Here is a 13,275-nt window from a genome sequence, read left to right on the forward strand (position 1 = left end):
TGGGCCGCGGGGGCTTCCCGCGGGCCTGGCTGGCCGGCGGCGGCGAAGCGGTCCCCCGGGCCACGTGGCGGCGGCGGGTTGGATGGCGGCGGCGGGCGGACGTCGTCCGGTCGGATCCGGACACGTCCGTCGGTGGCGGGGGTTGATCTGTTTTTTTTAAAGGAGGAGGACGGGGAGGAAGACGAAATCCGAAAGGAGGGGTGTATATATAGGCATAGAGGGAGCTAGGAGAGTCCAAATGAGGTGCGGTTTCCGGCCACGCGATCGTGATCGAATGCTCTAGGACATGGAGCAGAGTTTGGTGGGTTTTGGGCCAAATTTGAGGGGTGTTGGGCTGCAACACACACGAGGCCTTTTCGGTCCCTCGGTTAACCGTTGGAGTATCAAACGAAGTCCAAATGGTACGAAACTTGACAGGCGGTCTACCGGTAGTAAACCAAGGCCGCATGGCAAGTCTCGGTACAATCCGGAAATGTTTAATCCCCACACACGAAAGAAAGCTAGAAAAGGCCACCGGAGGAGAACGAAGCGCCGGAATGCAAAACGGACAACGGGGAAAATGCTCGAATGCATGAGATGAACATGTATGCAAATGCAATGCACGTAATGACATGATAAGAGATGCACGAAAAAGAAAAACAACACACGGAGACAAAGACCCGAACCTGAGAAATAAATATAACTTAGCGCCGGAGACGGCAAGAGTTGGATACAAATATGGAAAGTATATCTGGGGCGTTACATATGGTTTCTTCGTGGTGTTTTGAGTGTGACTTTTCTCATAAGTAAGTTCTTATTTATGGTTTCCTCATGGTGTCTGAGCATGACTTTCCTCCAGAATTAAGTTGCGTACTCGGCGGTGGGCATATTTATGATTTCCTCATGCAGTATTTTTAGCCATTTCACATTTATTGTTGTTCCAGGGAGTTGACAAGTAGAAGACATTCTCAACTGTATCGCCATTAATAGTAAATAGAAGAGACCGTACATTGTGATGAATTTGAAATTGAATAAAGAATTCTTTTTTGTACCCTCAATAGAAAAGTTATTTGTATGGACAAGTTCAAAAGCTTTCGCAATGTACCCACCGTTTTATGCTTTCTTCTCCATGCCTCCCCTCAAATTTTAATATATTGTCTCTTTAATTAGTTTGGCAGTCTAATGTACCACGACATTGTTCATACTTTTTGCTATGTACCGGTATGAAAAATCACAACAAGTTCCCTCAACAACACGTGGGGTATCATCTAGTAAAAATACACCGTCTCCTCACGATATGAAACATTGCTAGTGCAATTCCACATTTATTCTAAAGAAGCACATCGAGCAAAATGATAGGCACTTTTTCCTGTGTTGATGTTCTCCCCGCCATGGAAATCGCCGTCACGTCGCGGTTGTCTCTCTCAGGCTGCTGCCAATGCATGTGTGCTTAGATGAGGTGCTAAGCACATTAAATAGCTTAGCAACTATACTCCCCAATGCATAGATGCTTAGCTTATGGTTGCTAAGCTTATTTCATTTAATGATTTAACAACTAAATCTCTTCATGTATTGGTGGGCTTCCTTCCTTTAAATGTTTTGCCTATGTTCACGCGCTTAACATTGTTTCTTTCTAGGGTCACCACACTCATCTCTCTCCTCTTAAATAACTTGGCACATCAGATTTTTTTGCCTACGTGGAAGGCTTAGCACCTGTACAAGTTGAAGCACTGGGAGGGGCCTCAGCCGATCGCAAAGTGCGGATGAATGTGCGATAAAATGAAGGCAAAAGGACAGTGCAAAACAAACAGTTGTTATCTCTCTATTTCTTACTGCTTCCGTCCCAAATATAAGAACATTTTTGACATTGATGTAATTAAAAAATGTTGTTATATTAGTGTAAAAATTGTTCTTATATTACGGGACGGAGGGGTAGTCAATGATATCGGTTGTGCTACAAGATACTTCCAGTGCGGAGTAAGTGTGTGGCCAGCTAACAGATAGTCACACGTCTGCGAGGAGTGCTGCCAACTACTCCCTCCGTCGAAAATAAATGTCTTAATACCAAAATTAGTATAAAGTTAAAACACTTATTTTGGGACGGTGGGAGTATTAGTACAACAGTGACAGGTGTGGTGCCCACAGATACGTAGCACAATGGAAAAAGAAAAGAGAAGAAAAAAGGATAGCATGTAGCAGCTGCCGCCCGGAGCACCCAGCATTTCTCCGACACCCGCGCGCAACTGGTTCATTCCGGCAGAATCGGCGGGACAGGGTTAACTGCAAACACATGACAGTTCATCTCGTAAGTTCATACAATTAATAAAATAAAACAAAACAACGATTCAGACTTGCCGAGGCACATCAGAAGAAGCTCCGGCGGTATGAACGTGCGGCACGTTAGAGGCAGCACGAGCATGCGTAGCTGGTCTATCGTCCCGCCTGCAAATGTACCCAGGTCGCCCATGATGGCGTGGCACAGGCAAATCCTGTCGCCGCCGCCGACGAGCGACCTGAAGCCGTCGCAGCACGTTCTCGGCAGCGCCGGCACGCTGGAGTTCGTCAGGTAACTGACGCACGGTTCCGCGAGTATCAGCGGCTCCAAGCATGTTCTGGCCGGCTGCTGCGAAGGCGAAGGAGACGACTGCGCCCCTGCCCATGCCCGGGAAGCCGGGCGACGGCGGTAACGCGGGCAAGCCAGGTAGAGGCGGCAAGCCCGGGAGGGAGGGCCGTGGCGGGTCACCGGTGAACTGTGAAGAAGGCGAGGAGGTAGCCGCCTGTACCCTCGTCTCTGATGGTTGCAGCATCGCCTCCGCGAGTACGGCGTACGCCACGAGCAAAACTAGTGGCGGGTCGCCGGTTAATGGTGAAGACGGCAAGGAGGTAGCGGCTGCTGCTTCAGCTTCTTTGCCTCCGGCGAGATGTGGCGCTGATGGCGCCACTGCCTGCACCCTCCCTTCTGATGGTTGTTGCAGCATCGCCGCAGCGAGTACGGCTTGCGCCACGAGCAAAACTAGTGGTGATCTGGTTGGCTCCATGCCTCCATCACAAAGGGTGGCCAACTTGAGTCAAGTCACGTACGTGGCGTTGCATTGCATTGGTTCAGTGCTCTTGCTGGCAATTTTATAGCGGCTTCGGGCGTCAATTCATGCTTCTTGTCACTCCTTATATTATCTGAACCACACGCTGACACGTTCTTTGTACTCGTTTCTTTCCAGGTTCCCCTCGTACAGAGTTTTTTCTTTTTAAACGAAAGTTGTGCATCAAATCAGACACAGGACGTTTCTGGATACGCCCAAACATCTTCGCGGAAAAGAGACGGTCATTCAATTTTTTCACCGTCTATGTTTTTCTCCTATATATCCAAAGCGCTCAAAATTTTAAAAATAAATATCTCCTTCGCCCATAATCTTATCGTGCAAGTATTTCAATGCAATTCAAATATAAATACTACAATCAAACACGAAGTTTTATAGATAAAATAATTTAAATTTGAATTCAACTTATTCAACTACTTTTTAGGTAGTGTGTATCATATTTTGAGCATACTATTTTTTAGTAAAAATATGTAAGTATTTCACGAACATAACAAAAAGTCAAAAACTATGGTTCCACATGCAATTTTTGTGTGTAACTTGCTTTGTAATATCTTAGATATAGTATATGAACATACTTAGAATGATAAAGTAGCACTACTACATGAAGATCCTAAGACGACACATGTATAGAAGACCATTCGACCAAATTGTGTGTCCTATTTCTGTTCAAAAGCAATAGTGGACAGCATATGTGCAAATAGAAGTGAAAAAAACACGCAAATAAGCTCATGTTGTAATCACACTACAGGAGAATCGGATTTCACGGTAACAGAGCTTTGGTGTGGGAGTAGCATGGCTTCGTTGCATAGTATAAACATTTTGTTTACGATCTAAATAGGAGAAACAAAAACCATGTTGAAAGTTTAAAGACTCTAAGAAGGCCATTGTACTTTTAGAGAGGCATGGGCTTCAAGGTTGCCGGGCTTGTTCAAAATGTGACACATACATCTATCCAATTGTATATCCAGTTTCTTGTCCAACTACATATAGTCAGAGGTAATGGATAATTGAAGGTCAATGACCTAGCCTCCCAATAGTAACTTCGAGAAAAACCATGTGCATCCATTAACCTTGCATTAATAACACTATATCCAATAAAAATACATCATCTCATCACGATATGAAACAGTGCTACTGTAATTCCACATCTATTGTAACAGAAGCACACCGAGCAAAATGATAGGCACTTTACATGCTCATTTGATTTCCAGATACATCAACATTACCATAATATGAGGACTCCTGGCTCTAATGACAAGGTCAAGACTCAGCACAGGTCGCATGTTGTAAAAATCCCCTAATCTAAAACCGTTCACCTAAGAGTCCCGCTTAGGTACAACCCCCTTCACAAAACGTATAAAGAGTAACATAGACTTTTCACAGATTAGTATGATGGGTCGCCTGGAACGTATATACGCACAAGGACGACAACGACTATGCAAGAATCAAACTCTGGACTTCCAGCTTCTCATCAAGTGCGGCTAGCCACTAGAGACAATGGCTGCTAGTGACTGATATAAGTGCAAACCATTTAAGAATTGACAGTAACGGCAATATTGATTGTAGCAGCTTTCTGATACGTCTCCAACATATCTATAATTTATGAAGTATTCATGCTATTATATTATCCATCTTAGATGTTTTATATGCATTTATATGCTATTTTATATGATTTTTGTGACTAACCTATTAACCTAGAGCCCAGTGCCAGTTTCTGTTTTTTCATTGTTTTTGAGTTTTACATAAAAGGAATACCAATCGGAGTCCAATTGACGTGCCAATTTTTGACGATTTTTTATGGACCAGAAGAAGCTCACGGAGCATCAGAGATGGACCAGAAGAGTCTCGAGTCGTCCACGAGGGTGGAGGGCGCGCCCTACCCCCCTGGGCGCGCCCCCCTATCTCGTGGACGACTCGGAGACCCCCTGACGTGAAACCGACGCCAAAAATTCCTATAAATACAGAAACCCCCAGAAAGAAACCTAGATCGGAAGTTCCGCCGCCGCAAGCCTCTGTAGTACCGAGAAATCAATCTAGGCCCTCTCTGGCACCCTGCCGGAGGGGGCCATCATCACCGGAGGCCATGGGGAAGGATCTCGGAGGGGCCATCATCGCCATGAAGGCCAAGGACCAGAGGGGGAACCTCTCCCCATCCAGGGGGAGGCCATGGAGGAGGAAGCACAAGGGGGAGAACCTCTCATCCTCTCTCTCGATGGCGTCGGAGTGCCATCGGGAGGGGAATCATCGCCGCGGTGATCGTCTTCATCAACATCAGCATCCTCATCTCTTTTACGCGGTCCACTCTCCCGCACCCCGCTGTAATCCCTACTTGAACATGGTGCTTTATGCCACATATTATGATCCAATGATGTGTTGCCATCCTATGATGTTTTGAGTAGATATACTTTGTCTTTGGGTTGATTGATGATCTAGATTGGTATGAGTTGTATGTTTTATTTTGGTGCTGTCCTATTGCGCGCTTCGTGTCGTGCAAGCGTGAGGGATTCCCGATGTAGGGTGTTGCAATACGTTCATGATTCGCTTATAGTGGGTTGCTTGAGTGACAGAAGCATAAACCCGAGTAAGGGGATTGTGGCGTATGGGATAAAGGGGACTTGATATGTTAAAGCTATGGTTGGGTTTTACCTTAATGATCTTTAGTAGTTGCGGATGCTTGCTAGAGTTCCAATCATAAGTGCATATGATTCAAGAAGAGAAAGTATGTTAGCTTATGCCTCTCCTTCATATGAAATTGCAATGACGACTACTGGTCTTGTTAACGATTGCCTAGGATAATTCCGCACACCGACCCATCATTATTCCACACTCGCTATTTATAATATTTAGTAATATATTCTAACTTTATGATAAAAGCACCTACTTTTATATTTTAGCTCCCCGATACCATGCAAAGTTATCCTCTTCACACCCGCAACATAGTTTTATTTCTTGTTTCTAGTTGAAAGCAAACATTCGATGTACGTAGAGTCGTATCAGTGGCAGATAGGACTTGAAAGAATATTGATCTTACATTTAGCTCCTTGTGGATTTGACACTCCATACTTATCACTTACACCTTTGGGAATTGCTACGATGATTCCCTGCACTTGGGGATTATCAAGCTCTTTTCTGGCGCCGTTGCGGGGGAGCAATAGCGTGGGGTTGATATTCTCATGTGTGCTTGTTTGCTTTCTTCACTAAGTAGTTTTTGTTTTCCCATTTAGTTTTGCTTAGTTGTGGGTGAAACATACAAAAAAAAGTCAAAAAATGAAAATACAAAAAAAAATCTACTTGCCTCTCATGCCTAAAAGGTTTTTCAATAATAGAAGTGATTGGAAGATTATGCATTGAAGAAGTGAGGGTCGACCTTGAGCACTTGTGTTCATGCTCATGGAACCAATGTAAAAAAATTCATGGAAGCTTCTCTGAAAATAATTATCCCCTTGTATATATCCATTGTATTATATAAATAATGTGCCAAGCTTTGGTTTTAGGATGATTAGATTGCTTGTTTACTATGTGCAGTACAAAAACAGAAACTTTGGCTGTAGCACGTGAATTTACATTTTTTACTGGAAAGTCAAATGGGTCTGAAAATTTTTGCACAGTACTTCTGTACAAATTGTTGAAATTGTCATATTTTTTTAATTTTTTGGAGTTACATAAGTTTACTAAATTTCCAGATTACTACAGACTCTCCTGTTTTTGACAGATTCTGTTTTCTATGTGTTGTTCGCTTATTTTGATGAATCCATGGGTAATATCGAGGGGGGGGGGTATGAACCATGGTGAAGTTGGAATAGATTAGATAAAGTTCTAATACGAAATTGGAATGAGTTTGCAACAGTACTAAAGGTAGTGATTTGCTTTATTATACTAACAGATCTCACAAAGTTTTTGTTAAGTAATTGTGTGGATGAAGTGTTCGAAGAACGAGGAGGTACCGATGTGAAAAGAATAATGAGAGGCAAGAGTTCAAGCTTGGGTATGCCCAAGGCACCCCAAGTAAATATTCCAAAGATACTCAAGCATCTAAGCTTGGGGATGCCCCGGTTGACATCCCATCTTTCTTCTTCAACAATTATCGGTATACCTCGGTTTTTGTTTTGTTCACATGATTTGTGTCCTTTGTGTTATTCTTTTTCTTTAAGAACCATGCTAGTATGAGATAGCCCTTCATCGATTTATAGAATGCTTCATGTGCTTCACTTATATCTTTTGGAGTACGAATAATACTATCATTTAAAGTGGATTTGGAAGAGTGTCAACTTTAGTTAGTAATGATTCCACTATTTCGGAAGAGGTTCCAATTGATTATGAGAACAAAGTTGCTATCTATGATGATTATTGTGATGACATGTATGCTATAAAGAATAATGTTAACCATGAAATTTGTCATCATGATTTTAATTTTCAATTGGATTATGCCTCACATGATAGTTATTTTGTTGAGTTTGCTCCCACTATTCCGAATGAGAAGAATTTTGCTTATGTGGAGAGTAGTAAAATTTCTATGCTTGTAGATCATGAAAAGAATATTGTATGTGATGGTTATATTGTTGAACTCATTCATGATGCTAATTAAAACTATTATGAGGGAGGAATACATGCTTGTAGGAGTTGCAATAATATCAAGTTTCCTCTCTATGTGCCTAAAGTTTTGAAGTTATACTTGTTTTGCCTTCCTATGCTAGTTGATTCATGTTCCTATAAATTGTGTGCTCACAAAATCCCTACGCATAGGAAGTAGGTTAGGTTTAAATGTGCTAGTCATATTCTTCATGATGCTCTCTTTATGTTTCAATTCTTATCTTTTATGTGAGCATCATTGAAATCATCATGCCTAGCTAAAAGGCATTATAGAAAAGCGCTTGTTGGGAGACAACCCAATATTTACCCTTACTGTTTTTGTGTGTTTACATGATTAATCTACTGTAGTAATCATGTTTTATAGCTTTTGTTTCAATAAAGTGCCAAGTAAGACCTTTGGCAAGACTTGGATGAAAGTTAATGTGATCTTGTTGTAAAAAACAGAAACTTTGCACTCACGAGATTAGCTGTCAGTTTTTTACAGAAGAGTGATTTGGAGTTGATTATTTTAGCAGAAGATTAATAGACAAATTCCTCACATCCACCAATTTATTTCATAATTTTTGGAGTAGCAGAAATATGGTTGCTGTTCAGATCATTATAGACTGTTCTGTTTCTGACAGATTCTGTTTACATTGCATAGTTTGCTAGTTTTCTAGTTTCTATGTCTTATTTTTCTCAATATAAATTGTAGAAATGATATGTTACAGTAGGCATTGTGTGAGAACAATTATGAACCTTGTCTTTGACAGTACCAAAGTGAATGGTTTACTCTTTATCATACTAACCCATCTCACGAAGTTCTATTAAGTTTTGTGTGATTGAAGTTTTCAAGCTTTGGATGAGATATCGATATGAGGAGAATAAGGAGTGGAAAGACCCTAAGCTTGGGGATGCCCAAGGCACCCCAAGGTAATATTCAAGGAAGACTCAAGCGCCTAAGCTTGGGGATGCCCCGAAAGGCATCCCCTCTTTCGTCTTCAAAACTATCGATATACCTTACTCGGAGCTATATTTTTATTCGTCACATGATATGTGTTTTGCTTGGAGCATATTTTCAATTTTACTTGTTGTTTGAATAAAATCATTGGATCTGAAATCTTGAATGAAAAAGAATCCTCCCATGGCTAGTTAATTATTTGACTACTCATTGTTCTTCACTTATATCTTTCTGGAGTAGTTTGTCATTTACTCATGTGCTTCACGTATATCCTATGAGTAAATGGTTGAATGAATTGAATATCATAAATCTGAATTTATGTACGTTTCATATGCTTATAACATGGGGAGTAATGACTTCACACATGATAAGTATAGGTAGTAAACTTATTGAAAGTTAGCAAACGCAGAATAGGTCACTTGAACAATTCATGAAAGAATATTGAAGGAAGAGAGATTTCACATATAAATATACTATCTTGGACATATTTTGTAATTGTGAGCACTCATTAAAATATGACATGCTAAAAAGTTGATGTTGGACAAGGAAGACAACTTAATGGGTTATGTTTTCCTATATCTGAAAAGTTATATTGTCTTGGATCATCCAACATGAAGAGCTTGCCTTTCCCTCTCATGCTAGCCAAATTCTTTGCACCAAGTAGAAATACTATTTGTGCTTCCAACATCCCTTAAACCAGTTTTGCCATGAGAGTCCACCATACCTACCTATGGATTGAGTAAGATCCTTCAAGTAAGTTGTCGTCGATGCATGCAATAAAAAATGATCTCTAAATATGTATGATTTATTAGTGCGAAGAAAATAAGCTTTATACGAACTTGTGATAGGGAAGAAATAAAAGCGACAGACTGCATAATAAAGGTCTTTATCACAAGAGGCAATATAAAGTGACATTCTTTTGCATTAAGATTTTGTGCATCCAACCATAAAATCGCATGACAATATCTGCTTCCCTCTGCGAAGGGCCTATCTTTTACTTTTATCTTCTACCCTTATACAAGAGTCGTGGTGATCATCACCTTTCCTTTTTACACTTTTTTTCCTTTGGCAAGCACTTTGTGTTGGAGCGATCCGGATATATATATATCCACTTGGATGTAGATTTTCATAAAGTATTATTGTTGACATTACCCTTGAGGTAAAAGGTTGGGAGGCGAAACTATAAGCCCCTATCTTTCTCCGTGTCTGATTAAAACTTTGAACCCATAAATATCATGTGAGTGTTAGCAATTGTGAAAGATTAAATGATAGTTGAGTATGTGGAGTTTGCTGAACCAAAGCTCTTACATAGACCCTTCCCGAAAATAAGATGAATTGCAATTGTTTGATGACTAAGAGCATGGTTTGTTAGTTTTCAAGAAAGTTTATGATCTATACTTTAACATGTGAATAGCTTGATCATGAGAAGTTTTATGAGTTGAGCTACTGTTATGATATATAATGATGCTAGAAAAGGTGATTGAAATTATCATTGATCAAACTTGTGCACCTTCTAGCATTCACATTTCATAAATTATTTCTTTTATTATTTACCTACTCGAGGACGAGCATGAATTAAGCTTGGGGATGCTTGATACGTCTCAAAAACAATAGTGGGCAGCATATGTGCAAATAGAAGTGAAAAAAAACACGCAAATAATCTCATGTTGTAATCACACTACAGGAGAATCGGATTTCACAGTAACAGAGCTTTGGTGTGGGAGTAGCATGGCTTCGTTGCATAATATAAACGTTTTGTTTACGATCTCAATAGGAGAAACAAAAACCGTGTTGAAAATCTAAAGACTCTTAGAAGGCCATTGTAATTAGAGAGAGGCATGGGCTTCAAGGTTGCCGGGCTTGTTCAAAATGTGACACATACATCTATCCAATTTCTTGTCCAACTACATATAGTCAGAGGTAATGGATAATTGAAGGTCAATGACCTAGCCTCCCAATAGTAATTTCGAGAAAAACCATGTGCATCCATTAACCTTGCATTAATGACACTATATCCAATAAAAATACATCATCTCATCACGATATGAAACAGTGCTACTGTAGTTCCACATCTATTGTAACAGAAGCACACCGACCAAAATGATATGCACTTTACATGATCATTTGATTTCCAAATACATCAACATTACCATAATATGAGGACTCCTGGCTCTAATCACAAGGTCAAGACTCAGCACAGGTCGCATGTTGTAAAAATCCCCTAATCTAAAACCATTCACCTAAGAGTCCCGCTTAGGTACAACCCCCCTCACAAAACGTATAAAGAGCAACATAGACTTTTCACAGATTAGTATGATGGGTCGCGTATGGGATAAAGGGGACTTCATATGTTAAAGCTATGGTTGGGTTTTACCTTAATGATATTTAGTAGTTGCAGATGCTTGCTAGAGTTCCAATCATAAGTGCATATGATCCAAGAAGAGAAAGTATGTTAGCTTATGCCTCTCCCTCATATGAAATTGCAATGACGACTACCAGTCTTGTTAACGATTGCCTAGGATAATTCCGCACACCGACTCATCATTATTGCACACTCGCTATTTATAATATTTAGTAATATATTCTATTTTATGATAAAAGCACCTACTTTTATATTTTAGCTCTCCGATACCATGCAAAGTTATCCTCTTCACACCCGCAACGTAGTTTTATTTCTCGTTTCTAGTTGGAAGTAAACGTTCAGTGTACGTAGAGTCGTATCAGTGGCAGATAGGACTTGAGAGAATATTGATCTTACCTTTAGCTGCTTGTGGGTTCGATACTCCATACTTATCACTTACACCTTTGGGAATTGCTACAATGATTTCCTGCACTTGGGGATTATCACTTTCCTTGCTGCACCATACATTTTTTAATTATTTGCAAACATTTTGGAAAACACGAACATGTTTTGGAAAAAATGTGAATAAAACTTCACATTTCAATAAATTTTAAGAAAAACCCAAATATTATTGGACATTTAAATTAAAAAAACAGGAACACTATTTGAAAACTAGATCATTTTTCAATATTACGAATATTTTCTTGAAATCCCCTGATTTTTCTAAATTTGTGAACAAAATTTAAAACATGATTTTTTTAAAAAAATCTATTTTTTAAAACAAGTATATATTTCGAAATTCACCAAATATCTCTGGAATTTGCAAACAAATTTTGAAACATGAACATTTTTTGAATTTGTGAAATTTTCTTGAAAACAAAGACATTTTTTGAAGTTTCCAAAAAAATTTAGTTTTGTGAGAATTTTTTATAATTTCCAAATATTTTCGAAGAAGCGGACAATTTTTAAAATATTAAAATAAAATTTGAAAATAGGAACATTTTGCAACACTTTTTATATTTCTGAATATTTTTATAAAATAAAAAATCCTTGCAGAAAAATAAAAAAAGAAACGCAAAAATGAAAAGGGAAAATTAAATAGGAAACAAAATAAACTGAGAAGAAACAACACAGGAAAATAATAAGTTCAGAGATGGTTCCAGTAACCGGTTGGCCACTTGTGGAAACGTAGAAGTGAGCCGGCCCATGTATCCTCGCTCACATCACAGGTGTGTACGAATCCCCCGACAGTTTGACCCAACGAGCGGCAAAGATGGCGCCATGCAAAGGCCCATTGTCCCTTAACGACGGTTTACTGTAGTGAATTTGTATATTTATTGTTTCTTTTCCATTTATTTTCGTTTTTCTTTTCAAAAATTCTCACACTTTTATAAATTTGTTCAAAAATTCTTTGCTTTTTCAAAATTTGTTTATTAAATACAAATATTCGTATTTTAGGAAATTATACAGAAATTTGAAAAATGTATCTGTCTTTTAAAATTGCTCAAAATGCCAAACACAGACATTTTTTGAACAACAAACAAAACTTTGAACAAGTACATTTTTTGAATAATTCATTTTTTTGAAAAACACTAAGTTTGTTAGAATTTCCAAACAGGTTTAGAAAAATACAAACAAAAAATAGGGTCATGATAAGAATGTCCAAAAATAAACCATCTTCACCGAAGGGTCTCTGAGTGGCTAGAAGGCTCCGTCTCATTTGAGAGCATGTTGTTTCTCGACATCCTTGAAGTGACTCTAATTTTTTTTGCCTGGCCTTGTATGAACAATCCAAGGCATCATGCCAAGTTGTTTGTGTTTTCGAGAAGTTTTACATTTTCTAGAGTTCGTCGGTGTAAAAAGGCCGATAAATGGCTAGACGTCGAAACACGCATACTGTGTCAGAAGTTTTTCAAACCTGGCATGGATTCCTACCATGGGTACGAACACATGCTTGTAAAAGTTGGCATCATTTGAAGGATGTCTAAAAGTAGATCATGTTTAACTGAGGGTGTTCGGGTAGGCCCAAAGCGCTCGTCTGAGACCACATTGATTTTTGACATCCTTGAAATGGTCCCAGTTTTTTCCATGGCCTTGTATGAACAATTCAAGGCACAATGTCAAGTTTTGGTTTCCGATTAGTTTTTGCATTTTCTGGAGTTTTTTCGATCAAAAAAGGCCAGTAAATGGCCGGACGTGTCACAATTGCATACGGTGTTGGAAATCATTCAAACCTCACATGGATGCCTACCATGGTCATGTCCACTTGCTTGCAAAAGTTGAGGTCATTTAAAAAATGTCCAAAAATAGACCATGGTCAATGGAGA

General features: G+C 39.4%; 1 protein-coding gene across 1 annotated transcript; it reads right to left on the reverse strand.

The window, feature by feature from the left end:
* Positions 1 to 2,049: 2,049 nt before the first annotated feature.
* On the reverse strand, positions 2,050 to 3,086 carry LOC123041075 (uncharacterized). The gene is made up of 2 exons (XM_044463774.1): positions 2,335 to 3,086; positions 2,050 to 2,259 (listed from the first exon to the last, which is right to left on the reverse strand). The coding sequence occupies exons 1-2, from the start codon at positions 3,015 to 3,017 to the stop codon at positions 2,256 to 2,258; spliced, it is 687 nt and encodes a 228-aa protein (XP_044319709.1). The 5' UTR covers positions 3,018 to 3,086; the 3' UTR covers positions 2,050 to 2,255.
* Between the last annotated feature and the right edge of the window lie 10,189 nt (positions 3,087 to 13,275).

Source organism: Triticum aestivum, chromosome 2B (assembly GCF_018294505.1).
Source record: "Triticum aestivum cultivar Chinese Spring chromosome 2B, IWGSC CS RefSeq v2.1, whole genome shotgun sequence".
NCBI lineage: Eukaryota > Viridiplantae > Streptophyta > Magnoliopsida > Poales > Poaceae > Triticum > Triticum aestivum.

Bases quoted from the DNA above. Each gene is read 5' to 3' on its own strand.
- LOC123041075 (XM_044463774.1), bottom strand. From the start codon at position 3,017: ATGGAGCCAACCAGATCACCACTAGTTTTGCTCGTGGCGCAAGCCGTA.